The 24,612-nt window shown below is 64.4% G+C and overlaps 1 protein-coding gene across 2 annotated transcripts in view; it reads left to right on the top strand.

The window, feature by feature from the left end:
• Positions 1-24,612, top strand: part of INTS3 (integrator complex subunit 3) — a 67,325-nt gene that overhangs the window by 30,295 nt on the left and 12,418 nt on the right. For both annotated transcript variants that reach the window (XM_074980720.1, XM_074980721.1), the window contains exons 6-21: positions 1,302-1,368; positions 7,314-7,458; positions 8,272-8,401; positions 10,811-10,908; positions 11,541-11,732; positions 12,754-12,841; positions 13,688-13,767; positions 15,214-15,305; positions 15,715-15,821; positions 16,473-16,592; positions 17,314-17,443; positions 19,739-19,793; positions 20,618-20,718; positions 21,225-21,269; positions 21,881-22,000; positions 22,323-22,476. In XM_074980720.1, coding sequence (XP_074836821.1) covers positions 1,302-1,368; positions 7,314-7,458; positions 8,272-8,401; positions 10,811-10,908; positions 11,541-11,732; positions 12,754-12,841; positions 13,688-13,767; positions 15,214-15,305; positions 15,715-15,821; positions 16,473-16,592; positions 17,314-17,443; positions 19,739-19,793; positions 20,618-20,718; positions 21,225-21,269; positions 21,881-22,000; positions 22,323-22,476 — 1,724 coding nt within the window. The remainder of the gene's footprint in view (positions 1-1,301; positions 1,369-7,313; positions 7,459-8,271; positions 8,402-10,810; positions 10,909-11,540; positions 11,733-12,753; positions 12,842-13,687; positions 13,768-15,213; positions 15,306-15,714; positions 15,822-16,472; positions 16,593-17,313; positions 17,444-19,738; positions 19,794-20,617; positions 20,719-21,224; positions 21,270-21,880; positions 22,001-22,322; positions 22,477-24,612) is intronic.

The raw sequence follows: 24,612 nt of genomic DNA, 5'->3' as shown, positions 1-24,612 counted from the left end.
CCCTACTTTGTGCCCCTGTTGTAAGAGCAGCACACGCCATGAGTTGTGCCACTTAGAACAAGGGCGGGAACACTGTGCGCCTGGGGACAGGCTCGTAAGCGGGAAGGAGCAATGTTCACATCAGCCCCCTGCAATACGTAGGCGCTACCGCTCCTGCACCCCCAAACTTGCCCTCCCATCCCCGGGATTAATCTGCCTCAGCTGCCAAGCTGCTCACGTTGCCGCCACTCCTCCACAGCCACCGCAGCTGCCTCCTCAGCAGGGCTGCGCAGGGGCAGACTCAGCCACCCCTCGCCCCAGCTCTTCTGCGGCTTTAGCACATCCCCCCCCACCAGCAGCGCCGGCGGCCCCCTGCCCTGCTGCCACAGAAAGAATGGAACTCAATGGAATTGGTTTAACGGCCAGATCCCTCCCGCTGCCCTGCCAGCCGTTTAAACCAGTTCCACTGAGTTCCTTTATTTCCGCATCGGCAGCACCTGGAGCCGCAGGTTGCTGACCCCTGGTCTAGAAGTAGCTTTGTGGGAGCACCTGTAAGGGGGCTCGTCAGTCTAGCTGGGAGATGAAACGTGGCGGGAAGTGGAAGCAAGACAGGTGTGGAGAGGAAGCAACGCGTGAAGGCTCTCAAGGGAGGTGACTGGCCATTGGGACAGTAGACCAGGGCTCTGCGCTGGGATTAAGTGGGGAGCTCTCGGACCTGTTGCCCAGGAGGTCGAGTGATCATTGTGCTCTCTTCAGGCCAGGAGTCCGTGGAGCCCAGGGAAGACATGGCCTCCCTCAGGTCTCTGGCCGAAGAGCTGAGCGCTCTTCCGGCGTCCGTTAAACCTGGTGGATTTTCTGACCCCAGGGGAAGTGACTCAGTGACAGAGCTGGGAAGAGAAGTCGGTAGTCCTGGCCCCGCTCTACTCGCAGTCCTACCGTTCTGCCTACATGCAGGGAGCCACACTCCTGGTTCTCCTGTCCCACCTCCCTCTCCACCTTAACCCTTTCCCTGCTGGCCTGCCTCTGGTTGCTCGGAAGGTGGGCATTGAGTCTGATTGGAAAACGGACAGTCCCCTGCCAGGCACACGCCAGCAACCAGGACCCCCATGGGCTGGTTTGTACGAACCATGGAAGGCGGCGGGGAGCAGGCCGAGCATGTGTTGGAGCCGCAGGCACCTGTGACAGGCGGGATGGGCCGGACAGGAGGTTTGCCCCTAGCTGGGGAGGAGGGCACGGGGCCAAGCCTGCCATGGTTCAGATGAAGCTGATGCCACAGACAGTTACATTGGCTGGCGTAAGTAGCATTGTGCTCTTGGCTGCAGGTGGGGATGTGACGGCGAAGAATATCTGGCTGGCGGAGAACGTCCTTGAGATACTGACGGAGCAAAGGTACGATGCGGCATGCTGCAGTGTTGCTGGGAGACCGACTGGCAGGAGCAGCAGGCTGGCCTGCAAGGGGCAGGGCTGGTGGAGCCCTCCCTGGCTGGGCATGGCAAGACATGTGCTTGGGGTGGCTGGAGACACTGATGGCTTTGCCAGCCAGTAGAGCACTGGGGTTGCATGTCATTGCCCCGCCCCTCTGGACCAGGTCTGGCCAAAGCAGAGTGCCGGGTGCGGGCCTTGTCCTTCTCTCCCGAAATCCAGCGCACCTCATGTGATGGGGTTCTGGGGTCCCCCAAGCTCTGCACCCTGTCCGCAGGCAGGAGAGTCTCTCACTCAGCAGGAAAACAGCGGGTTTATTAGCCGACAGGACACAGCATCGTACAGAGGACTCAGTACATCAGGCAGAGACAGCCAGTCCAATCCATGTTGAGGAGAGGAGGCCCCGAGGGGCCCCCAGAGCTGGGGCCTTGCCCCCTCCTTTGTCTCTCTCTCCCTCAGCCCAGACTCACTGCTTCCAACTCCCAGTTCCAATTCAAACCCCTCAGGCTCCACCTCCTCCTTTGTCTGCAGTACAAAGGTGTTACCTGGTCATCAAGGTTACCCTCAGCAGGAGCCCCACACCCTCTGTGAGCCACTCACATACACACAGGTATCCCCCACTCCATCACACCTCATCAGCACATCTGCAGCCGTGCAGGAAATCCTCATTCCAGAGCACGGGGGCGTGCCCTGGTGGCTGGTGCGAAAGGCCGGTCGGGTGCCCCTGTCCCCTGGGCACAGCTGGCTGCGCTCCTGGTTCTGTAAAGAAACCACGCGGGTCTCTTCTCCCGGGTGCCCTGTGCCGGGTGGGTCACAGGAAGCTGACATCCCATAATGCCCCGACGGTTGTGTAACGTGTGTCCATGACACCTTCCTGCTGTATGTGAGCAGCTTCCCCTCAAACAGCGGGGCTCGGTCACCTTGTGCTGTGCACACAGCAGCCAGGGCTCTGGGGCGCTCTCCTGGCTTTCCCGAGCCCCGCTGGCGGGTGCTCCTCTGGGAGGAGTGGTTTGGAATTCATCCCAAGAGCTGAGCATGGGCGGCTTCCTGTGTTTACACTGCGGCTCCCCACTTGCAGGGGCTGCAGCCCTCAGTGTCCTTCGTTGGCAAAGCGGTGGCTCGCTGGTGATAAGCAGGCTGGGTAGGGCAGCCCGCAGCGGGGCAGGGGCGTTGCTTTGAAATAGATGGTTTGATTTTTTGCACAGCTCTCAACTGCGATTCTCCTGCCGTCCCTTACGGCTGGAGCTGGCACTCACATTACGGCGCCTGCCTGCCCTGCCAGTCCCTTTCCCTACACGCTGCCATGCAGTGCCCTCTAGTGCATCTGCTGTGCCCCTGCGCTGCCAGAGGCGCTGAGCCTGGCCTCGGGGCTACCGCCAAGAAAAGGGTTGGGAGTGCGTGGCTCCCTGCTTCACACAGCCCTGAACAGCAGCTTTCCCTCCCCCAGCGCAACTGGTGCACCTCAGTTGCCCGGCACCCCACCCCTTCGTTCTGGTGTCCCTGTACAGCAGTGCCCTCATCCCACAGCTCTGTGCTTGGGCCCCGCACAGCCCTGCCAGTTCTCGCCCCGGACACGCTGCTGCTCTGCTCCAGGGACTCCTCTGAAGCCAGCTGTGGTGCTTGCCACATTATGTGGTGGTTTTGCTTGTGAACAAGTGACTAGAAAATGTTTGCAGAGCAAAAAGCAAATCCTCCCCCCACGCGCTTCAGAGCCGCGTTTGGCCGGGGGGCTGCAGGAGCAGCCCAGCGCAGTCAGTCACAGTGGCGCCCCCCAGGACAGGCGTTGGGATGCAAGGAGGAGGCTAAGCCCATGGAGGCTTTGCTGGATTTTCCACAGCACCCGCGGCAGCAGCTCTGAGCGCCTGAGCTGGAGGAGCACGTCTCCAGGGAACCTGCAGGCCTTTGCTGGGATTTATGCCCTTTCATTAAGGGGAAGCCAAGACGTTAATTAAACAGCACAGGAGAAAATCTAATTCTGCATTCAGGCTGCTGGCCGCTCGGTTTAATTAAATACAGCAGCGGCCGAGTGACTCCCGGAGCGCTGGCTGGTGTGGAGCGGGCGCCGCCTCTGCCAGATTGGCTCCTGTAGCCGCTGACCGGCAGTGGCCGAGCGACCCGCCACTAAATGGTTTGGAAAGCGCTCATTTGCTCTGTCTGCTGGATCCATTAATCTTGGGGCTGCAGGCGGCGTCTTGACCCCTCCTGACAGCTGCGTCGTGTTCGTAAGCATGTCGGTGGGGCCTGGGGGGGAGTCGACCTGAGCTCCTGCTGGGCTTCGGGCTTTAATGGCACCAGGCGTTGGCCGGATGCAACCTCAGGCCCCAGCTCACAGCCAGTCCAGAGAGCTCCCCTCCTGCCTAGCTGCTGATAGCACGGGCTGGGTGCCTGGGGAGCAGAGCGCTTCCCCCACCCCAGGTGATTTAGGGTGGCTGACTCACTGGCCATTGAGCCGTTACTTGCGTCAATCAGTCTCGCCTGGCAGCAGCAGCGAGGCTGGCTGGGGGCGTTTATGGCCTGCAGTATTTGTTGTTGTGTTGGGATGTGCAGGGGCCCGGGAACAGGTCACCCCATGTAAATGGCGGCATTGGGGAATTACAGAAAGGGGGCTCTTGGGGGCGTGAGGGTAGCAAAGGTCAGTCCTGAAAGTTCTCTGGAGCCCGGCAGGGCCTGGGCCGTCATGGGCATGCAGTTACCCTGCAGGGATCACAGCTGCCTCAAGGTCACGTGGTGTCGTAGCTGTACCCAGAGCCAAGCACACAGGGAAACCCGCCCTGCCCAAAGAGCCAGCAGGAGTGGGAGGCGGCAGAGAGCAGGGATCCCTGGCGGGTGATACAGGAGGCTTTCCTGTGCACATTCACATCCCTAGCTCAATGTGTACCTCAGATCTTACCCCAAAGAGCACGCTGGGCCCATCCTTCAGAATCGAACCTCAGAAGGTTATTAAGGAAGGCAGAAGAGGTTGAGTAAAATTGTTAAAGCAATTAAGTTACATTCACCAAATCCAAAGTGCTTGGCGCAGGTGTGCAGCGGGGGGCAGCTGGCTGTTGTCTTACACGTCTCTGGAGCACATCAGCTCTTAGGGTGGATCATCAGTCCTGCCGGGCCCAACTTCGAAGCTGAGATGCTCCTCAAGTGATGAGCTGGAGTGACAACAAAGCTGGAGGAGCTCTTGGGGCCCTTCATCCCCTGGCCCAGTGGAGGGAATTCCCTTGTTCTCCCTGTGTGGAAGCACATCAGAGATGGAGCCTGTCACATGGGCAGGTCACCCGCCCAAGTCCTTTTTTAGGCTATCAGCCGTCGCCTGCCCACTGGATTGCATTTGTCTGTCGAGTCTGGCTTCACCTGACTGGGACCCTTTCACAAGAGGCGGCTGAGCCTCTGGCTGAGGTCCCCCAGAAGCGAAGGGCAGCTGACGCTAAGTGGGAGGTTGAGTTAAGGTGTGCGAGTTCATGCCTTGATTCGGGCTTCTGCACCATGTCCACGAAGGGGGTTGTTGGGGGGCACCCTGTGCGTTCTGTTCAGTGTCCCCCCGTTAGGTGAACTAAATCCAGCTTCTCTGTAGTGAAGAGGGACCCTCAACCTTGAGACACAAGTCCAGAGCCAGTATCTTAACCTCAGATACACACACGCACGTGCTCAGTGCAAACAGGGTCAGTGACTCAGCGGCTTTCACAGACATCTCACGTGGCCACTGTGCACAAGTGTGGTGCAAGCAGAACAGTGGCTACAATGTTTTGCGTTTTCCTATCAGGATCCAACAATGTTGCCGGCGGGGTGGGGCTGGGGAGGGAAGGTAAGGGGTCGCCGGCGGGACTGGGGGAGGGCAGGGGTCGCCGGCGGGACTGGGGCAGGGCGGGGGACGGGGAGGGCAGGAGTCTTTGGTGAGGCTGGGGCAGGGCGGGGGAGGGCAGGGGTCGCCGTCGGGGCTGGGGGAGGGCAGGGGTCGCCGGCGAGGCTGGGGCTGGGGAGGGGGAGGGCAGGAGTCTCTGGCGAGGCTGGGGCTGGGGAGGGGGAGGGCAGGGGTCGCCGGCGGGGCTGGGGCAGGGCGGGGGAGGGCAGGGGTCGCCGGCGGGGCTGGGGCTGGGGAGGGGGAGGGCAGGAGTCTCTGGCGAGGCTGGGGCTGGGGAGGGGGAGGGCAGGGGTCGCCGGCGGGGCTGGGGCTGGGGAGGGGGAGGGCAGGGGTCGCCGGCGGGGCTGGGGCTGGGGAGGGGGAGGGCAGGGGTCGCCGGCGGGGTTGGGGCAGGGCGGGGGAGGGCAGGGGTCACCGGCGAGGCTGGGGCTGGGGAGGGGGAGGGCAGGGGTCGCCGGCGGGGCTGGGGCTGGGGAGGGGGAGGGCAGGGGTCGCCGGCGGGGTTGGGGCAGGGCGGGGGAGGGCAGGGGTCGCCGGCGAGGCTGGGGCTGGGGAGGGGGAGGGCAGGAGTCTCTGGCGAGGCTGGGGCTGGGGAGGGGGAGGGCAGGGGTCGCCGGCGGGGCTGGGGCACGGCGGGGGAAGGTCAGGGGTCGGCGGCGGGGCTGGGGCTGGGGAGGGGGAGGGCAGGGGTCGCCGGCGGGGCTGGGGCACAGCGGGGGAAGGTCAGGGGTCGCCGGCGGGGTTGGGGCAGGGCGGGGGAGGGCAGGGGTCGCCGGCGGGGCTGGGGCTGGGGAGGGGGAGGGCAGGAGTCTCTGGCGAGGCTGGGGCTGGGGAGGGGGAGGGCAGGGGTCGCCGGCGGGGCTGGGGCACAGCGGGGGAAGGTCAGGGGTCGGCGGCGGGGTTGGGGCAGGGCGGGGGAGGGCAGGAGTCTCTGGCGAGGCTGGGGCTGGGGAGGGGGAGGGCAGGGGTCGCCGGCGAGGCTGGGGCTGGGGAGGGGGAGGGCAGGGGTCGCCGGCGGGGCTGGGGCTGGGGAGGGGGAGGGCAGGGGTCGCCGGCGGGGCTGGGGCTGGGGAGGGGAAGGTCAGGGGTCGGCGGCGAGGCTGGGGCTGGGGAGGGGGAGGGCAGGAGTCTCTGGCGAGGCTGGGGCAGGGCGGGGGAGGGCAGGGGTCACCGGCGGGGCTGGGGCTGGGGAGGGGGAGGGCAGGGGTCGCCGGCGAGGCTGGGGCTGGGGAGGGGGAGGGCAGGGGTCGCCGGCGAGGCTGGGGCTGGGGAGGGGGAGGGCAGGGGTCGCCGGCGAGGCTGGGGCTGGGGAGGGGGAGGGCAGGGGTCGCCGGCGAGGCTGGGGCTGGGGAGGGGGAGGGCAGGGGTCGCCGGCGGGGCTGGGGCTGGGGAGGGGGAGGGCAGGGGTCGCCGGCGAGGCTGGGGCTGGGGAGGGCAGGGGTCGCCGGCGAGGCTGGGGCTGGGGAGGGGGAGGGCAGGGGTCGCCGGCGAGGCTGGGGCTGGGGAGGGGGAGGGCAGGAGTCTCTGGCGAGGCTGGGGCTGGGGAGGGGGAGGGCAGGGGTCGCCGGCGGGGCTGGGGCACAGTGGGGGAAGGTCAGGGGTCGGCGGCAGGGCTCGGGTGCAGGGGAGGGCAGCACTTGGGGGTGAGCGCATGGATAAAGGTGGCAGCGTGGTGGGAAGGCACAAAGCTGGGTGGGGGCGGAGGAGGTACCAGTGCTCTGACCCCAGCCTGTGGCTACCCGAGCGTAGGGCGGTGCCCTCTGGGAGAGGTGCCCTGCGGCTTTACAAAGGCCACTGTGACTCGGCGCCCACAGGGCAGCCCCTTCCTGCTCGTTCTGGGTCGTAAGCCTGTGCCCTGGGCTGGGCTGGGCTGGGCAAGTGCCGGGAGCTGGAGGAAGCTGGCTTGCAGGTGGCTCTCACCACAGAGTGGGTAAGTTGTGTAGTCCTGCCCCTGCCCCCTTCAGGGGAAGCCCGGCGGGGCCAGGGCCGGCGGAGCTACGTGGCCCGTCCTGTGCCGTAGCAGGTTGTGGCTGGCTCACGGTGCTGCCCTGCTTGCCTGCAGAGAGTGGGTGCTGAAGAGCAACATCCTGATCGCCATGGCGGTGTACACCTACCTGCGGCTCATCGTGGACCATCACAGCACCCCGCAGCTCCAGGCCCTGCGCCAGAAGGAGGTGGACTTCTGCATCTCCCTGCTGCGAGACCGGGTGAGCAAGTCCTGGGGCTGGCAGTGGGAGACTCCCCCTCCTTCGGCTCCCACGAGAGTGCACAGGGGCCTTCCTAGGGCTGTGGGGAGACTGGTTTGTGGTCCTTCCAGCTCTGCCCATCTGGTCCCTTCTCAGCTTGTGCTGGATTGCTGGGGTGTGGGCAGTGGTGCCCGGCTCTGCTCCCTGCACACCTTGCCGGGAGTCTGCCACGGTGGGTGTGTTCTCAGGGCACCTCTCCCCAGCATGGAGAGCAGCTGGCTGGATGGGACTAGTTCCTTTGGGCTTTGTGCCGTGGCCAGGCCTGCTTCCCCCCCATGCTACCGTGCAGCTCCTAACAGGCACCAACACCTCGCCCGCGGGGAGCAAGCCAGCCCAGTTGGCCTGCAGCCAGCCCAGGGCTTGGTGGCCAGTCTTCAGCCACGCTCAAGAGGCTGTAGAACCCCCGTCAGAGGAGGCCGCGCATCCCTTCGGCGTTCTCAGTCCTGCTGGCATGGCTGGCTTGCTGCCGCTGGTGGGGTCAGCCCCCCACCAGAGTGGGACGCGATGCCGCAAGCATCAAATGCGGAGCTTCAGACGCTGTCCTCGGCTGTGGAGATAAAGCCAGAGATTTACGGCCCCACTGCTGGTCTGACACCAGCGGACGCTTTCAGATCGCCCTTGGCCTTCCCCGCCAGCCCGCTTCTCTCGAGCCTGCTCTCCCTCAGCCCTGCGCCGGCCCAGGGGCCATGCAGGGTGATTCATCCCAAGCCTGCTCGCCAGTTCAAGAACTGAATGTTCAGGAGCAGGTAAACAACCGCCTCTCTCTTCCCCAAGTTCATGGACTGCTTCATGATTGGCCGGGACCTGGTGAGACTCTTGCAGAACGTTGCCCGGATACCGGAGTTTGAGCAGCTCTGGAAGGACATTATCCACAACCCGCAGGTGCTGAGCGCCCAGTTCACAGGTAGGTAGGACACAGCAGAGGTGAGACTCCTGCAGCTCGGCCTGCCTGGCGGCACAGCGCCAGCGTGCACGCAGCCAGGCCCAGTCCACCGCCGGGGAGGAACGCTGGCTGTTGGCACTGCAGAGCAGTGCCAGGAGAATCCAGCGCAGTAGTGGGCGTCCCAGTGTGCCCCTCCAGCAGATTCCTCGTACCTGGGGCTGAGCATAAATCCTCAATGGAGCTGAGCAGCTGGCTGCTGCCCAGCTCTGATAGCCCGGCCTGGCCTGCTCTGCTCTGCTCTGCTCTGCTGGGCCCTGGTTCCCTTCCTGCACACACCTTCCAGGCTGTTTGTGAGTCCAGCTCTGGGAGAGCCAGGTTCCCCAGCAGAGCCGCTCCAGCCAGTGTGTAAGCCCTGCCTGCTGCCTCCATGGCTGCAGAGAGCTAAGGTGCTGGGTGCAGCTGGGGGTGGGTCTCGCACAAGGCTGTGCGCACAAGTGACTTTTCTGTTTCCTTCGGTCCGCCAGGGCCTGGTGCGTGCCTGGGCTCTGCGTTGTCCGGGTGGTAGGATCCACAGTTTAGGCAGCGTTAAATCACAAGCAGGGAGGAGGTGACTGGCCCCCCGGAATATCTGATTACAGGCTCTGCTCAAAGCTCCCTCTATTGGTCTGAGCCACACACCAGCTGAAGGGCTGTCCCAGGGCTGGAAGGGGTCGGTATTCAGGTGCTGAGCCCTTGAGCTGGAGAGCAAGGGCGGCAGATGCTGCCAGAATTCTCTGCCCAGAGACAAGATCCGTTAGCAGCTCCCTGCACAGGCCGCAATTGTGTTGGCTTGTGGGCACGTCTCTCTGTCAGTGACCCACTGCTCTGGAGGCATCCCCTCCTTAGCTGTCTGCAGCCGTCCTAACGAGTGCTCTGCAGGATGGCTTGAAAGCCTGCCACCCCGAAGCCTTGTCCGGGCCATGGAAAAGGCACTTGAGAACGCAGGCAAGCTCTGCTAATCAGACCCTGTTAAGCCTGCTGATTCCAGCCTCTGGCCCCATTGCCAGGCCGGCCCAGGACTGGCACCTTGGGAGGGAGGCTGGGAGCCCCATGATGGTGCTTCCCTCACCCAGTCTGTCGAGGCTGGGAGGGGGCTTCGGTGTGGGCCGCTGGGCCCATCTGCAGGGCAGGGAGAGGTTCTCTGTGCCCAGCCCTTTCCCTCTGCTCTAAACTCACCGAGAGCGCGCCCCAGCCTCCAGCCAGTGCCCCAGTGCTGAGTGCAGAGGGTTCTGCTTTCATCCCTCCCCAAGCCCTCCTCCAGCCGCCCAGCCCCTGGGGAAACCAGTCAGCCACCAGCCCCACGTCTGTCCCCTCCCCAGGAGCAGCTGGACTGCAGAGCCTTGAGGTCCTTCCTCTGGTGCCTGCTGCTCTGTGCCTGCCTGTGCCCTGCCGAGAGCCTGGCCTCAGCGCACCGCAGGACTGCAGCTCCCTGGGCCAGCTGGCTGCTTGCCACCACTGGGAGAGCTACTCACTCAGCCCCTTGCGCTGTGACTCGCCCCGTCTAGTGCAGGCCGGCCGGGCCAAGCGGAGCCTGTTGCACAGTGCTGGGGCTGGCGGAGGAGGGAGGCGGAGAGATGTGGTCGCTCCCCTGGGTGCTGCACTGAGGCTGCCTTTCCCTGCGGTGCAGCCCCCCTTCCACTGGCAGCCTGTCGGCCCGCACGGCCTTTCTGCTCCCCTGCGGTGCGCTGAGGTGGAGTGTCTGCAATGGACTGAGGTGCACCTGGTGCAGGCCACGGGGCTCCTTGCCCCGGCTCCAATCCAGCAGGGGCTGACCCATCACACTGCCCTCCTGTACTTCACCTGGGCCCAGGTCTGCCCTGTTCCTCTCCTCCCCAGCATGCCGTGGAGCGGAGCTTTGCCTGCATCCCAGGGGTGCTGCTGGGGCTGGGAGTGGCAGTGGACTAGAGCTGCCACTGGGCAGGTGGCTGCATTGCAGCAGAGAGCTGAGAAGGCCTGGGCCCCGGCGCAGCACAAGGGCAGAGCTTGCAGCCCCACTGGCCCTGGCTCTGGCTGTCAGCAGCTCCTGAGCACGATTTCCCTGGCAGCCCATGGCTCAGGACTCTGGGGCTGGGAGCCTGGGGGCATGGCACTGCTGCAGCCAACACGCTTGTGGGGGGATCTGTGGAGCCTGACGTCTGTCCTTGTGACCGGAAACTTCCTGACCCCCACCAAAGCCCAGACTCCTGCTGTCTCCCAGGGTGATCCGGGCGGCGTGGGGCTCCTGGGGTTCCGTTCCCAGCTCTGAGAGGCCGCGTGGCTAGTGGTTAGCACAGGAGCCACCATGACGCACTGTCCCTCCCTGCACCCAAGGCCGTTGTCTCCCAGGAGCCAGTGCAGGCAGCAGGGTTAGCTCTCCCCAGGTACCGACCTCTGGGTTTCTCTTCCTCCAAGGTGTCCTGCAGCTCCTTCAGCTGAGGACCTCTCGCAAGTTCCTGGCCTGTCGACTCACCCCTGACATGGAGACCAAGCTGCTCTTCATGACCTCCCGGGTAACGGCCTAGCCATGCCAGGGACCCCAGCCGGCAGGCTGCCGGACCGGGGCTGAGGGCTCACAGGCAAGGAGGGTGGCAGCCTGTCTCGCCTGTCTCCCTCCCGTGCTGAGCCTGGGGCAGCCATCTGCGGGGGCTGGTTTCTGGGCAGAGGAAGTGCAGGCAGGTGGTGTGACCTTAGCCTGGGGGAAGGTGCCAGATTGGCGCTCTAGTGCTCTGCGGAGCCAGCCCCAGGCCAGCAAGTCCCCCTGGTTCAGCCCTGGGCTGAAGGGCCACCGCTGGGCTGGGCGATGCCATTTCTCTACAGCTGCTGCGTGTGGGTGAGCAGCAGGACCGGCGCAGTGCCAGTGCGGGGTCGGGTTCCCGCCGCAGGGGGACGTGACCCCGCAGGTGCTGAGTGCTGGGCCTGCTTGGGCACGGGCACAGCGAGCTCGGTTCCGTCCGTCCGGCTGGGAGAACCTGCCTCCCGCGTGGGGGAGGGGAGCCGGTTCTCGGCGGGGCGAGTGGCTGCAGCAGCCTCCCCAGGCCCGGCGCTCACAGGCCCATCCTCCCAGCTGCCGGCTCTCAGCAGACTCCGTAGTACCGGGGGTGGGGGGGCACTGCAGGCGACACAGCCTCTCCCCCCGCCCCAGGTGCGCTTTGGGCAGCAGAAGCGGTACCAGGACTGGTTCCAGCGGCAGTACCTGTCCACCCCTGACAGCCAGTCCCTGCGCTGCGACCTCATCCGTTACATCTGCGGGGTGGTGCATCCGTCCAACGAGGTGCTGAGCTCCGACGTGCTCCCCCGCTGGGCCATCATCGGCTGGCTGCTCACCACCTGCACGGTAGGCGCCAGCCACGGGCCCGTGCTGGCTCCTGCAGGCGCTAGAGGAGGGGGTTGCACGGCCCAGTGCTGGTCAGAGCCCAGCCTGCTCGTCTCACGGGGCGAATAGCTGGGGGGTTCCAGAAGGATGCTGGAAGTCTGTGCCCCAGCTCCAGCCCTAGCTCCCCCAAGCACACAGCTTTGTGCCTTCCCAATGGGCCGTGTCCCGTCTGCCCCCGCAGCCATCCCACTGGTGCGAACAGCTGGTCGCTGCCGCCCTCCCTGTGCCTGTGCCTCCAGTCCCGCTGGCTGCTCCTGTGGAGGCCGTGCGTGCTGGGCAAGGGACGTGGCTGTTACCCGACCGGGCATGGCCCCTGCGCTGGAGTGCCTGCAGTGCTGGCAGGCGGGGGCTGTGCCTGGGGGGCTGGCAGCCGGCGGGGTGGGGGGCAAGAGCCAGGAGGGCTGGGGTTCCAGACTGCGCTGCCATGCCGCTTTGGGCAAGTTGCTGCACTGGCTGCTGCGTCGCTGCCGCATGGCATGGCTGCCTGGCAGCGGGGGGTGGCAGGACCCTGCCATGTGAGCGGCATTGTGTGGCTCTGTGCCAGGGTGCTGCTGGCAGTGCGCCCTCCTGTCCCTCCGCTGCCCGGCCTGTGCCCCTGAGTGTGCCAGCCGCGGGGCACCTCAGGGCAGGACAGCTGCTGGGGCGGTGGAGGTGCTGGAATGGGCCTGCGGGGCTGTCCTGGCGGCCTGCTGCAGCGCCGCTCCAGAGGGAAGCCAGGTGACAGACTCCAGGAGCTCCTAGCAGGCCCTGTTGGCCGTGGGGTCTCCAAGCACTGGCTGAGGATTCCCAGCCCTGGCCTGCTGCTGGCTGGCTGCCCTCTGGCAGGTGGTGTGGCCTCGCTGCTTGCCTCCACTTCCCTTCCTGGAACCCCAGGAGCCCCTCTGCGGAAGGGGCCACCGAAATGCACTCCGGCTCCCACGGCTCAGTGAGGCTTCTCCCTCCGGGCCGCTGCCGCCCTGACCCTGGGGCTTCTCTTCCCCAGTCCAACGTCGCTGCCTCCAACGCCAAGCTGGCCTTGTTCTACGACTGGCTCTTCTTCAGCCCCGAGAAGGACAACATCATGAACATAGGTACCAGGCACTGCCGCCTCCCACCCTCCTGAGACCAGCCCTTTCCCTGGGCCCACGCCCGGCCAGCCTCTCCTCATTCCAAACTGACTGCGCAGAGCCTCTGCCCAGAGCCAGGCAGGGACTGGCCAGCTCTAGGGGCGGCCTGGGCCAGGGAGTCCCCTGCCATTCCCTGCCCGTGTGGAGTGAGCTTGTTTGTTCCCAGGCTGCCCTAGAGGGACAGGCGGCTCTGCGCTGGGCTCAGGTGGGTTCATCGCATGTGCCCCCGTCCGGAGAGGAGACCTGCTGACACAGTGGGAAGGCTGGTCAGTGCTACCCCCCCAGGCCGGGTGTGGTCCAGTCCTCTCCAGAGTCTGCCCCTGGAGCCAAGCCAGAAGCTGTGCCCTGGGCAGCGGTCAGAGAAGGCGCTAGCCCCGCCAAGGTGCAGGTGGTGGTGAGGGGGCTGGTAGCTTGCGACAGCCTGAGACCTTGTTTCCAATCCACCCTGCCCACCGCGCCCTCTTTGCGCCCGGGAGGGCTTTGCACGCTCTGGTGGAGCTGCCTTTAGCTGGCGCTATGCAGGCATCGCCCCTGGGCCTGTGGCTGGCCATGGGTGCTCCTGTGTGGGCTGGGCCAAGGGCCCCTGTCTGATCCCCCAGCCTTCCCTTCAAGCCCCAGGCCAGGGGCTCCTGGGTGAGGGGCACAAGCCCAGGCAGTAATGCCGGGAGTCACAGGCCCTAGTTCTGGCCTGGTGGCGAATGGGGCAGGGCCGGGGGCAGGAGGAGGTGCGGGGCCCTGTCTCCCAGTGGAGGGGCGCCCTGGCGCAGAGCAGAGCAACCAGTGACTGCCATCCTGCTCTCTGCCTTCCAGAGCCTGCCATCCTGGTGATGAACCACTCCATGAAGCCGCACCCTGCCATCACAGCCACGCTGCTGGACTTCATGTGTCGGGTGAGCTGCCCCCACGCAGTGAGCCCTGCCGGTGCATGGGGCTGGACTCCCAGGGCTGCTGCCACAGCCACTCTGCAGCGCGCCCTTCCAACAGGCTCTCTTGCTCCCCAGGCCCTTGCAGCTCAGCAGCCCCTTAAAGCAAGCCCTGGCCCCAGGCACCGAGCATGCGGCCCCGAGGAGGTGCTGGGGCAGGAGCAGGACCCGGGGCGAGGTGCGAAGGCTGTGGGCAGGTGCTGGGCCCACACAAGGGGACGGAGGCTCCTCTTACCACAGGGCAGTGGAGGGCACAGTGCAGAGACCTGGGCGCTGCCCTTCTGCCTCGTCACCCTGCGGGAGGACAGGGAGGTTCCCTGACGTCCCCCTAGCCTGTCACCACGTGCTGCAGGGTTAGTGAGGCTCCCTCCCGGAGCAGGGAGCAGCCCAGCAGCTGAGGCTCTGCCGCTCTCCATCTTTCGCGTCTCGGTGCAGGTCCCTGCGTGTGCATCTCGCAGCACAGCTGCGGCGGGCAGCCCTTACGGGCACTGTCATCCCGCTGTAAGGCTGCCCTGTGCTGTCTTGCCCTGTCCCGGGCGTGCAATCAGCCTCCGCCCAGGGCAGGAGGGAGGCAGGGTGCAGTGCCCGGGAGACCCAGTGAAGCGCCGTGCTCTGGCAGTCAGGGGAAGCAGCGGGGAGAGCGGGTAGAGTCAGGCTCTCAGGGTTTCTGGCTCCCTCTGAACCTGGGCAGGCCAGCAGCGCACAAGCAAAGGACACCGCCAAGCGTGATGTGGGGGGGCTGCCTGTTGCTACCCTCATCCCTCCTCGTTCCCCAGAGCCCCCCGTATCCCTCCTGCCTTGTGCGTCCAGTCGCTTCCGACCCCGGAGCTGCCCCCCCCGCATTCGGCCAGGACGGGAGCAGCGGGGGACAGTCCTTCACCCCACCCCCCAGCGCTGCCCTTCACGCCCAGGCCGTCGGTATGGTGTGACATGCCTTCGGCTCCCTGGGGCTGTGGGGAGCTGGAGTCAATGGAGCCGCACGTGTGGGGAGCGTGGACCAGTCCCTGCTGGGGCCGAGGGGTTATTAGGGCAAACACTGGAGTAGCCTCCGATGGCCCCTCTGGTCCCACTGAAACCTCCTGGCTGAGCAGTCTCCCCCTGCTCCCGTCTCTGTGCAGGGCGGGGGGGCATGGGAGCTCTGGGACTCCCACTGCCCCGATCTCACAAAGGGCTGGGCCTCTGGCTGCGGGCCTGGGGCAGGGAGCGGGTGTTCTGGCACAGGGCAGGGCTCTGCTTTGGGTTAGCTTGGGGCCCCACTCCTGCTGCCACGCTGGGTGTCAGCTGCTAATTCCCGATAGGCAGTGACCCAGCCTCATGCCAGGTGGCTAACACCACTACCCCGCCCCGCAGCCGGCCTGGCCAGCCTGTGGGCTCAGGACCCACTAACTCGTTTCTCCCCCCATCCCCTTTCAGATCATTCCCAACTTCTACCCCCCTCTGGAGGCTCACGTGCGGCAGGGCGTCTTCAACTCCCTCACCCACATCGTGGAGAAGCGGGTCCTGGCGTAAGCAGGCACCAGGGCTCAGGCGGGCGCGGCTCTCGCAGCAGGGGCACGACAGGAGTGGTGGCCCCAGAGCAGGGGGAGATGGCCATCAGCAGCCGCTTCCCAGTTTCTGCCTGGCTGTGTTGTGCTGGGCTGTCGCCTCTGGCTGGCCCGGTTTCCAGTGTCTGGAGCGTGGACCGTGGGCGGCCAGGCGGCCAAAGTGTCTCCCAAGGCATTCTGGGAGTGCCAGTGCCGATCCAACCTTCCGCATGCAAGTCCGCCCTTCCTCTGGGGCAAGGGATCCCTGGCCTGTGCCTGCTGCCCAGGGCCTGGCGGGAGGGGAGGGGAGGGGAGGGAGCCAGCTCTTTGGGGTGGGGAGGGCAATGCATCTCAGCCTACTGTTTCTTACCCTTCCCTCCTCCCCACGCAGCCCTCTGGCCCCCCTGTTTGACAACCCCAAGCTGGACAAGGAGCTGCGCGCCATGCTGAGGGAGAAATTCCCCGAGTTCTGCAGCTCGCCGTCCCCGCCCATCGAAGGTACAGCGCCCGGGGGCCTTGCCCAGCCCATCGCCCGGCAAGGAGCCCCAGAGGGCCACACCCCAGGGCTGCTGCATGCCCTTGGGAAGGCAGGCTCTGGGCCCGAGCATTCCCACAGCCAGCCGGGCCCCTGGCTGAGCTTCACGCTCTGCGAGAGCTGCTTCAGCGTGGCTGGCCTGCCCAGTCCCGCTCCTCTGGGCGGGGTCCCGCTGGCCCCTTTCCCCACAGCTGGGCATGGAGATGTTCTGCGCCCACAGGGAGCGGTGGGCAGGGCTGAGTCCTAGGCTGGAGGATCAGTGGCCTGAACCACTCCCCTCTCAGGACCAGTGGAGACACCCATTGTCCTGCCCTGCCCTGCCTAACAGCCGGCAGAGCACCACAGAGGAGAAGCTGCGTTCCCCTCTGCCTCCGCTCTCATTGGGCGCTACCAGCTGGCTTGGGGCATGTAGTGCCAGCACCTAGGGAACCTGCTGCTCTCCAGGTGGGGCTTCGAAATGCACCCCTGGCCTGGGGGCTCCCCGGGTGAGCTGCAGGGTCCCTCACCAACGCTGCCCCTCCTCTGCGAGCCGCGCCATGGCCAGGCCTCTGCCCTGGCACCGCACCACAAATGGCCAGGCTAACCCCTGCCCGCTCGGGCCTTCCTTTGTGCAGTCAAAATCGAGGAGCCGGTTTCCATGGAAATGGACAATCACATGTCAGACAAGGACGATAGTTGCTATGACAACGCCGAGGCTACCTTTAGTGATGATGAAGAGGAGCTGAATAGCAAAGGTGAGGAGGCTGTGGGCAGCAGGAGTCGGCCAGTGATGCACTCCAAGTGCTGCTGTGTTTGCCCAGCCCAGCTCGTGCCCTGTGCTTCTCTGTGCACCGTTGTCTCCCCACACCTTCCCCAGGCCCAGCCTGCAGAACCAGCTGTGAGCAGGGTTCCCAGAAAGCCACTTCTCCCTGCGCCTGGGGCAGCCTGCTCCACGAGCAGGGCAGCGGGCAGAGCTGCTGCTCCGAGCAGGGCCCTAGGCACTTCCTGAGCGTGCTGTCCTGGGCAGCTGAGCCCCACAGGCACTGAGAAGACTCTGGGCCTGGGCCCCTGCGGTGTCTGTGCTCCATGGCTTAGTATCTCCAGGGGCGGTGTTTCCTCCACGCCCCTTGGCAACGTTCCTGGGCCCTCGTGGGTCATTCGCTGGTGCTCTGGCTGGCTTTGGATCTGCCCTTCAAAGTGGGACCTGGGATAGGTGCTGCTTTCTGGGGGCCCCGGCAGTCCAGGGGTAGCTAGTCTGGAGGCCTCTGACCTTGGGCTACAGGTCCCACCTCCCACAATCTGTTCAGTAACACTTGGTGCCCCACACACCTGGAGCGTAGCTGTGCTGCTCAGATCCAGAAATCCCGTTCGGAGCCCTGGGGTGGTGCCACTCCCTAGGCTGGCGGTGGTGGCCTCACATTACAGACCCATCCTGCAGGCAGCTGAGCTGAACCTCCGTGGTTTTCTCCCCTGAAGGGAAGAAGAGGGAATTCAGGTTCCATCCCATCAAAGAAGCCATCGTGGAGGAGCCAGTGGACATCACGCCTTTCCTGGACCAGCTGGATGAGTCTCTGAAGGACAAAGTCCTGTTGCTGCAGAAGGGAAGGTAGGCTCAGCCAGCAGCGCCCTGTTCTGTGCACGGGGGATGTTCCAGCACTGTCAAGGCCATGCTGCAGACATATGCCCCACAGCCCTTGGCAACGGTGGTCTCCCCTGCGCTGGGGGCTTGTCTGAAGGAGATGTGGGGTAAAAGCTGGGAGCTGTCTTTTTTTGAGGGTCTCCTCTGTAACACAGTGAACTGCTGAGGACACCACTGAGAAGGCCCAATCAGGGCAACTTGCTTCAACAGGGCTACGTACAGCCCAAGTCTGGGGCTCCTCACTGTAAGGCACCAAACTCAGCGCACAGAGCACTGCTCTCACCCCGTGAGTCAGCCAGACACCACACCAGCACTTCCCTCAGACACTCCAGCTTCTCCTCTGCCACCACCAGTCGCCCCTCACACGGAGGACAGGTTATGGAAACCGATTTCAGCACATCCACATAGGCTCATCCTGTCCCAGGAAGAGACCTGAGATCTTGCCCCAAGAGCATCCTGGGCCAGTCCTTCAGAATGTAGCGGTGAAAGATTTGTTAATAAATAAAAAGAAAAGATTGAGCATGAAGCTGTTAAAGGAATCAAGTTATGTACCAACCCCAAAGTTCTTGTACAGGCTTGTAGCAGAGGTGAAATAATCTGCTGTTTTCTAAGTGTCTGGCGTACATTCTTCGGTAGCACAGGTCAGCAGTCCTTCCAGGCCCAGGTTCCTAGCAACGATGCTTCTGAAATGACGAGCTGGAGCAAAGGCAAAGATGGAGGAAGCTCCTGGAGATTCTCTTTACTCCCTGGCTCATGTGGAGGGAATTCCCTTGTTCTCCCTGTGTGAAAGCAGGTCCAAGATGGAGCCTGTCACATGAGCAAGTCACCCATCCATGCATCAGGGGGTGGCTATGGTAGTCTGTATCCACGGAAACAGCAAGAAGTCCTGCGGCACTTCGTAGGCCAGCAGATATTTTGGAGCAGAAGCTTTTGTGGGCAGAGACCCACTTTGCTGGATGCATCTGACCAAACCAGGGCAAAGTACTTGAAACCATGTATGGCCCAGGCTGAGGGTTCTCCTCTATGAGGCAAACCAAGCCAGTCACAAAGAGCACCTCCCCTGCCTTCCTGACCACCAAGGGGTTACACAAGCAAATCCCACCAGCTCCCCAGCATTCCTGGTGCCCAGATCAGTAACCCTCCCTACACAGAGAGAGGTATGAAAACCCGTCTCACCAAATCACCCAGGGATCAGCCACACCCCCACACCAGCACTGTGAGGATGCTGCATTGTTTTAAAGTGACTCTGGAAGCCCCTCCTCTCACTGCTGTATATAGTGGCTCCATGTAGGCCAAGTGAGGTAGCTCCTATAACTTCACATACAGATGCATAAGCAGCATAAACAGAGTCAGTTCTCATTAGGCACCTCAACTGGCCCACGTAGCGCAAGAGCTGGTGTAGACCTAGGAGACGGTTACAGTAGTGGCCTGCACAGTAGGTGGGCAAAGCCTGTTGAGCCCTCCCAGAAGCAAACATTGGACCGCTAAGTAGAGAGCCAGTTCTCGTACCTTCCCCTACAGAAACGATCCAGGGGCAGGAATAGCGTAAACGGAATCAGCGAATCCCCGGCTCTCAGTGGTCACCTCTCCTGGCCCATGGGCACAAGCCTTGGTGCCAGCACAGAACAGTGGTCGCGACAATGTCTTGTGTGTTCACCTCAGAGGCCAACAGTATCACCTGCTCTCAGGCACTGGGGTCCTGTCCAGCTTGCTCAGAGCCACTCCCGCAAGGGGCTTTGGCTGTGAGCCCTGCAGTGTTATCCCCACAACAAGCAGCCTCAGCAGTGCCAGGAAAGCTTCTCCGCGGTCTGCTCTGGTGCTGGAGCCCACCCCTGCCTCCCGGGCCTCCCCCAAGTCTTGGGGCCCAGGGAGGGGGTTCCCTTCCCTAGGGCTCCATGCCCCATCATCTGCCCTTTGGCGGCAGCGACCTTGGGTTCATTCCAGCCTTGGTCCCAGAGCTGTGGCGGAGCGCGCTGGGCTCCCTGGCGGTTTCAGTGTGTTTAGTCGTACACTGTCAGTCCTCGCCTTTGCCTGTCCATGAAGTGCCCAGAATGCCTCCATAGCTAGGTCTGTTCTCTCCCTTGGCTGCTACAGTTTGCACTCCTAGACATGCCTCCCTGCCCAGGCCCGCCCAGGGGCAGGCAGGGCCTCCGAAGCCCCCCTAACAGCTCTGGGTCCTTCGGGCCTCTGGGTACAAAGCACCATTGCCTGCACGCTCACTGTCTCCCCCGTAACTTGGAGCCTCTTGTCTTTGTGCTGCAGCGACACGGAAGCCCAGTGTGAGGTCATGCAGGAAATCGTGGATCAAGTCCTGGAGGTAGCTGCGCCACTCCTGTCTCAGGCTGCGTTACGCAGGGTGGGCCGGGCAGGGCGGGGCCTCCGAAGTACTCCTGGATCCACGTGCTCCCGTTTGTGCTCAGCCACAACCTCTTGGGATCGGCCTGACGCATAGGGAGGCAGCCCAGTGCTGCCCCACGCTGGGGGGGTGTTACTGGGTGTGGGAGGTGAGGGGCAGTGCCGTGACACGTCACACCTCGGAGTGAGGTACTTACCCCTTACACTCGCTGTAGCCAGCGCCCACGGCGCAGAGCCAAGGGGCGGCCTGGCTCTTTTCTCTCTCTCCAGTGTCCAAATGATAGGTGCTGGTGCCAGGCGTGGGGCAGTGTCAGGGTGAGAGCCCCATACGTGCCACACGCTGCCAGCCGGGGCTTGTGCTGGCTGCTTGCCAGGAACCCAGCCGGTCCCGAAGGGGGCAGGTTCTCACCCCTCGCCCCCCGATGCAGGACTCCGCGCCAGCGCCCGCGGCGGGAGGAGAGAGCCCCATGCCCTGAGCTCACACCAGAGTCACGCTGCTCCCTGCGGGGCCTGTCTCCGCTGCCCCGCAGGAAGAGCCGCACTTTCCAGCCAGCAGTGGCAGTGTCTTGCAGTGCGTGGGAAGCGCTGTGGTCCCAGCTCTGACACAGGGCCGGAGGCACAGAACGGCTCCAGCAGTGCTCAGGCAGCAAGTCCCCCACAGGCAGCAAGCACCTCTTACCGCTTACTGCAGTGCAGGGCCCCAGCCTGAGCTGAGCTGGTGGCTGGAGGTGGGGGCTGGGGCTTCCTTTAAGGGGCTTTGCCCTTTTCCTCCTTTCTCTTGCTCAGGACTTTGATGCGGAGCAGTTGTCCATCCTGGCGTCCTGCCTGCAGGAGCTGTTTAAGGCTCACTTCCGCGGGGAGGTCCTGCCCGAGGAGGTCACCGAGGAGTACGGCGCACTCTCTTCCTCTCACCCTTTTGCGCTGGCCGCTCCCCAGTGACCGCCTCACGGAGCGGAGGGAGCCCGTCGGTGTCCGGCCCGGCAGGCGTCGCAGGAGCTGCCGTGTCCACCGCAGCACCCGGGGCTTGAATGGGGCCTGTGTGGCCTCCCCAGCACACTGCTTGGCCAGAGCAATCCGTGGCGGCTAACACCACCCCGCTGGCCCTGGCGCCCTACTCCTGTTCCCCAGGGACCCCAGGCCTTCCATCTAATTCCTAGGCTTCCCTCTGCTCGTAGGGGGAGTAAAACCCCATGGCTGGAGCAGGCATGTGGAGTTCTCTTCCCAGTGCTGCCAGTCGCCGCAAGCAGCTCCCCTCTCTGTGCCCCACCCCTGCGGTGCCGGCGGTCAGACACTGAGGGTGGGGGGAGGGCAGTGGCCGTCCCTTAGCTGCTGTGGCCCAATGGCCCTGCCAAGCTGTGCCAGCCAGCCGGCTGATGACCTGTCTCCCACACAGGTCTCTGGAGGAGTCAGTGGGGAAGCCGCTTTACCTAATATTTAGGTAAGTGGTTCTGAGCCTTACCAGAGGCTGACCGGGGCTTTCTTTGGGTCACCCCCAGATCACCCAACCTCTGCACAGCTGCTGTGACCGGGGCCCCAGGCCCAGGGAGCTCTGGGCGCTGGCTGCAGGGGGCCAGGCGAGGGGGCGCTGTGGAGTGGTGTGTGGCTGAGCACTGACCCACTGGCTCCTGGCAGTGGTGATACCCTGGGTCACTGCTGCCCGGGGCTGGGTCAGCCCCAGTTGCCCACAGTTTAAAATGCTCCTGGCCTTGGAGCTGTGCTTACCAATGGCTGTGTCCTGATGGCCCCGTGGGCTTGCTGCTCCCCCCATGGCCACCAGCCCTCCCCACGGGGTGGTGGCCCGCTGGAGCTTGGAGGGACTTTCTTCTCTCCACCCCACTCTGCACAGACGTCACCTTCCCAGGTGCCAGCCCTAGTGCTGGGACCATAAGCCCCAGTCTCCCCCGGTGCTGGGCTGGGCTGTGCTGCCGTGCAAGCCACTCCTGTCGGGACAGTGCCGGGGGGGCGAGATGCCCCTGTGGAGTGTGTGGGACCTGCGGTCGGGATCCCCTCGCACCCAGCTCTTCCACATCGACCGTTGCTGCCCGCCAGGAACCTCTGCCAGATGCAGGAAGACAACAGCAGTTTCTCTCTGCTGCTGGATCTCTTGTCTGAGCTCTACCAGAAACAGCCCAAGATCGGCTACCATCTCCTCTACTACCTGAAAGCAAGGTAGGGCCTGGCCGGGGCCGGTGTGCCTGGGGGTGGGTGCTGGCAGCTCTCACTGAGCAAGCCTGCTATCCCCTGGGCAGCACGGCTGGGATCTCCCCAGCCAGGCGGCACTAGGGGGTGCTTGTCTGCACAGCAGGGTTTGTGTCCAGTTTGTCCTGGGCCTGCCCTGCCCCCCCGCCAGGCAGCCAGGGGCTCTAGGGCTGCTGGCTGGGAGCGCTGAGCACCCTCCCGAGGGCAGCTGAGTCATGCTGCTCCAAGCCCAGCCCCACAGAGCCCTGGCCCACTGCCCAGGCCAGCTCACTCCCTCCCTGTGCCCTGGCAGCAAAGCAGCAGCAGGGAAGATGAACCTCTATGAGTCGTTCGCCCAGGCCACACAGCTGGGGGACCTGCACACCTGCCTCATGATGGACATGAAGGCCTGCCAGGAGGATGATGTGCGGCTGCTCTGCTACCTCACTCCCTCCATCTACACTGAGGTGAGAACCCCTGGGGCTTGGGCCCCTGTATCTACACCAAGGTGGGATCCCCCCAGGCTTGGACCCCCCATCTACACCGAGATGGGACCCCCCCCAGGGCTTGGGCACCCCTATGTACACTGAGGTGAGAACCCCTGGGGCTTGGGCCCCTGTATCTACACCGAGGTGGGATTCCCCCCGGGCTTGGACCCCCCATCTACACCGAGATGGGACCCCCCCCCCAGGGCTTGGGCACCCCTATGTACACTGAGGTGAGAACCCCTGGGGCTTGGCCCTGGCTCTCCCCTGCAACCCCCCCACTTCCAGTCTGCACTGGGGCACCTGAGGTCTCGGTTAGGGTGTGTGAGGTGCCCTGAGCTGGGATGTTGTTGGCTCCCAGGTCCAGGTCAGCCTGGGCCCCACAGGATAACTCGTCTGAGCTGGTCTTGGCTAGGAGATCTTCAGGGCAGGCCGGGAGTGCCAGCAGGTCTGTAGAGAATGGTCCCTCCCGCCAGCACAGCTGCAGCGCTCAAGGCTCTTGCAGGGGCACTGCCTTTTGAGCTAGACTTCCAGGTGGATCCTGGCTGTTCCCAGGTGTGAAATCCCCTGGTCCTTTTTGCACAGCTCAGGATGTTAATCTTGTGCTCCCGAAGCTTGTCCGGCATTTCCAGCTGGACATAGTTCTGTTCTGCACTTCCTGCCATCTTCCACGGACTGCTGTGGCTGTCAGCAGCTGCCATGTTACCCCCCCGCCCCAAAGGTGGCTGCAGTTCAGCCCTGGTAAATTGCTTGCCCACACGATCGGCATGCAGTGTGAGCAAAAGCTGCCGTGGAAGTGGAGGCCCGTTATGAAAGCTGGCTTCCCTCCTCGGCCCACCCAGCCACGTCTGGCTGCGGGAAGGTGAGGCCTTGCCAAGCAGAGTCCCTGGCCCCCAAGGCTGCAGCACTGGGCCTCATGGCCCAGTCTCTAGGGCACTGTCCAGGCTGTGTCAGCGCACTAAGGGAGTTCTCTCGACCAGGCAGCCAGCCTGTGCTCCTGAGGCTCCACGGCATGGCAGCGCTGGGCTGTGCAGGGGAGCAGTGGGCAGTGGAGAGCGGAACTGGGCTCCCCCGCGACCGACATCCGGGCCAGTGAGCTTGGGGCTCTCGCTGGGTTTGCACAACTCATCCCCGGCCAAGATGGGGATTGGCTGCGGGCTGCAGTAACTCACTGGAGCTGCTCCCGGGTGGAGCAGGGCCAGAGGGTGAGAGAGCACAAAGGCAGATTTCTGGGGGCGGGGGCCCTGGCTCAGCCGGTCACAGACCCCTCTGATGGACAGATGCCGTGTCACGTGTCTGAGTGCTTTGGTAGTCCCTGGCAGGGACCTCTCCTTCCCACCCCCGGGCTGGGCGTTGGGAAGGGACCAGCCCCCGGGAGTTCTGCCCGCGCTGTACAGGGGTGAAATGCGGCCCCAGGAACAGAGGAAAATAACCCGCCTTGAGGAGGGGTCTCCTCCCCCAGCACTTTCCTGAGGTGCCCCCCCACCGCTCAGAAAGGCAAACCCCTTGTGTGCGTTCTCTGGCCCAGAGCAACTGCTGCTTCGGCCGCCCCAGGCCTGGCTCGCCACGTGGCACAGCACCTGTCTGCCGGGCCTGCTGCCCTGGCCTGGCTGGGCTCTGCCGTGCGGCTCGCTTGTATGGTGGGATTTCCCTGCTGTGTCCCCCGAGCGCACAGGGCCTAGGTGCTGGGCAGCCAAAAGGCTGTGCTGCTCGCAGACAGGAGCCCCTCTGCGTATCGCCCTGCAGCCTCTGCCCTCCCGACAGGCCACCCGCCTCCACTCCTCCCCCCGTGGTGGAGGTTCAGGGGTCCCCAGGCTCTGCCCCCCGTCCGCAGGCAGGAGTGACCCACTCAGCAGAACAGCAGGTTTATTACCCGACAGGGCACAGCGTGGTACAGAGGGGTCAGTGCAGCCAGCAGAGACAGCCATTCCAACCATGTGGGGGAGAGGGGCCCCCAGAGCCAGGGCCTTGCCCCCCTCTCTCTCTCTCCCAGCCCAGACTCACTGCTTCCAACTCCCAGTCCTCATTCAAACCCCTCAGGCTCCACCTCCCCCTCTGTCTGCAGCCCAGAGGTGTCACCTGGGTGCCTGGGTTACCCTCAGCAGGAGCCCCACCCCC

Source organism: Carettochelys insculpta, chromosome 30 (genome assembly GCF_033958435.1).
Source record: "Carettochelys insculpta isolate YL-2023 chromosome 30, ASM3395843v1, whole genome shotgun sequence".
Classification (NCBI taxonomy): Eukaryota; Metazoa; Chordata; order Testudines; family Carettochelyidae; genus Carettochelys; species Carettochelys insculpta.
Note: the sequence above shows the minus strand (reverse complement) of the source record. Positions and strands in the feature narration are given on the sequence as shown.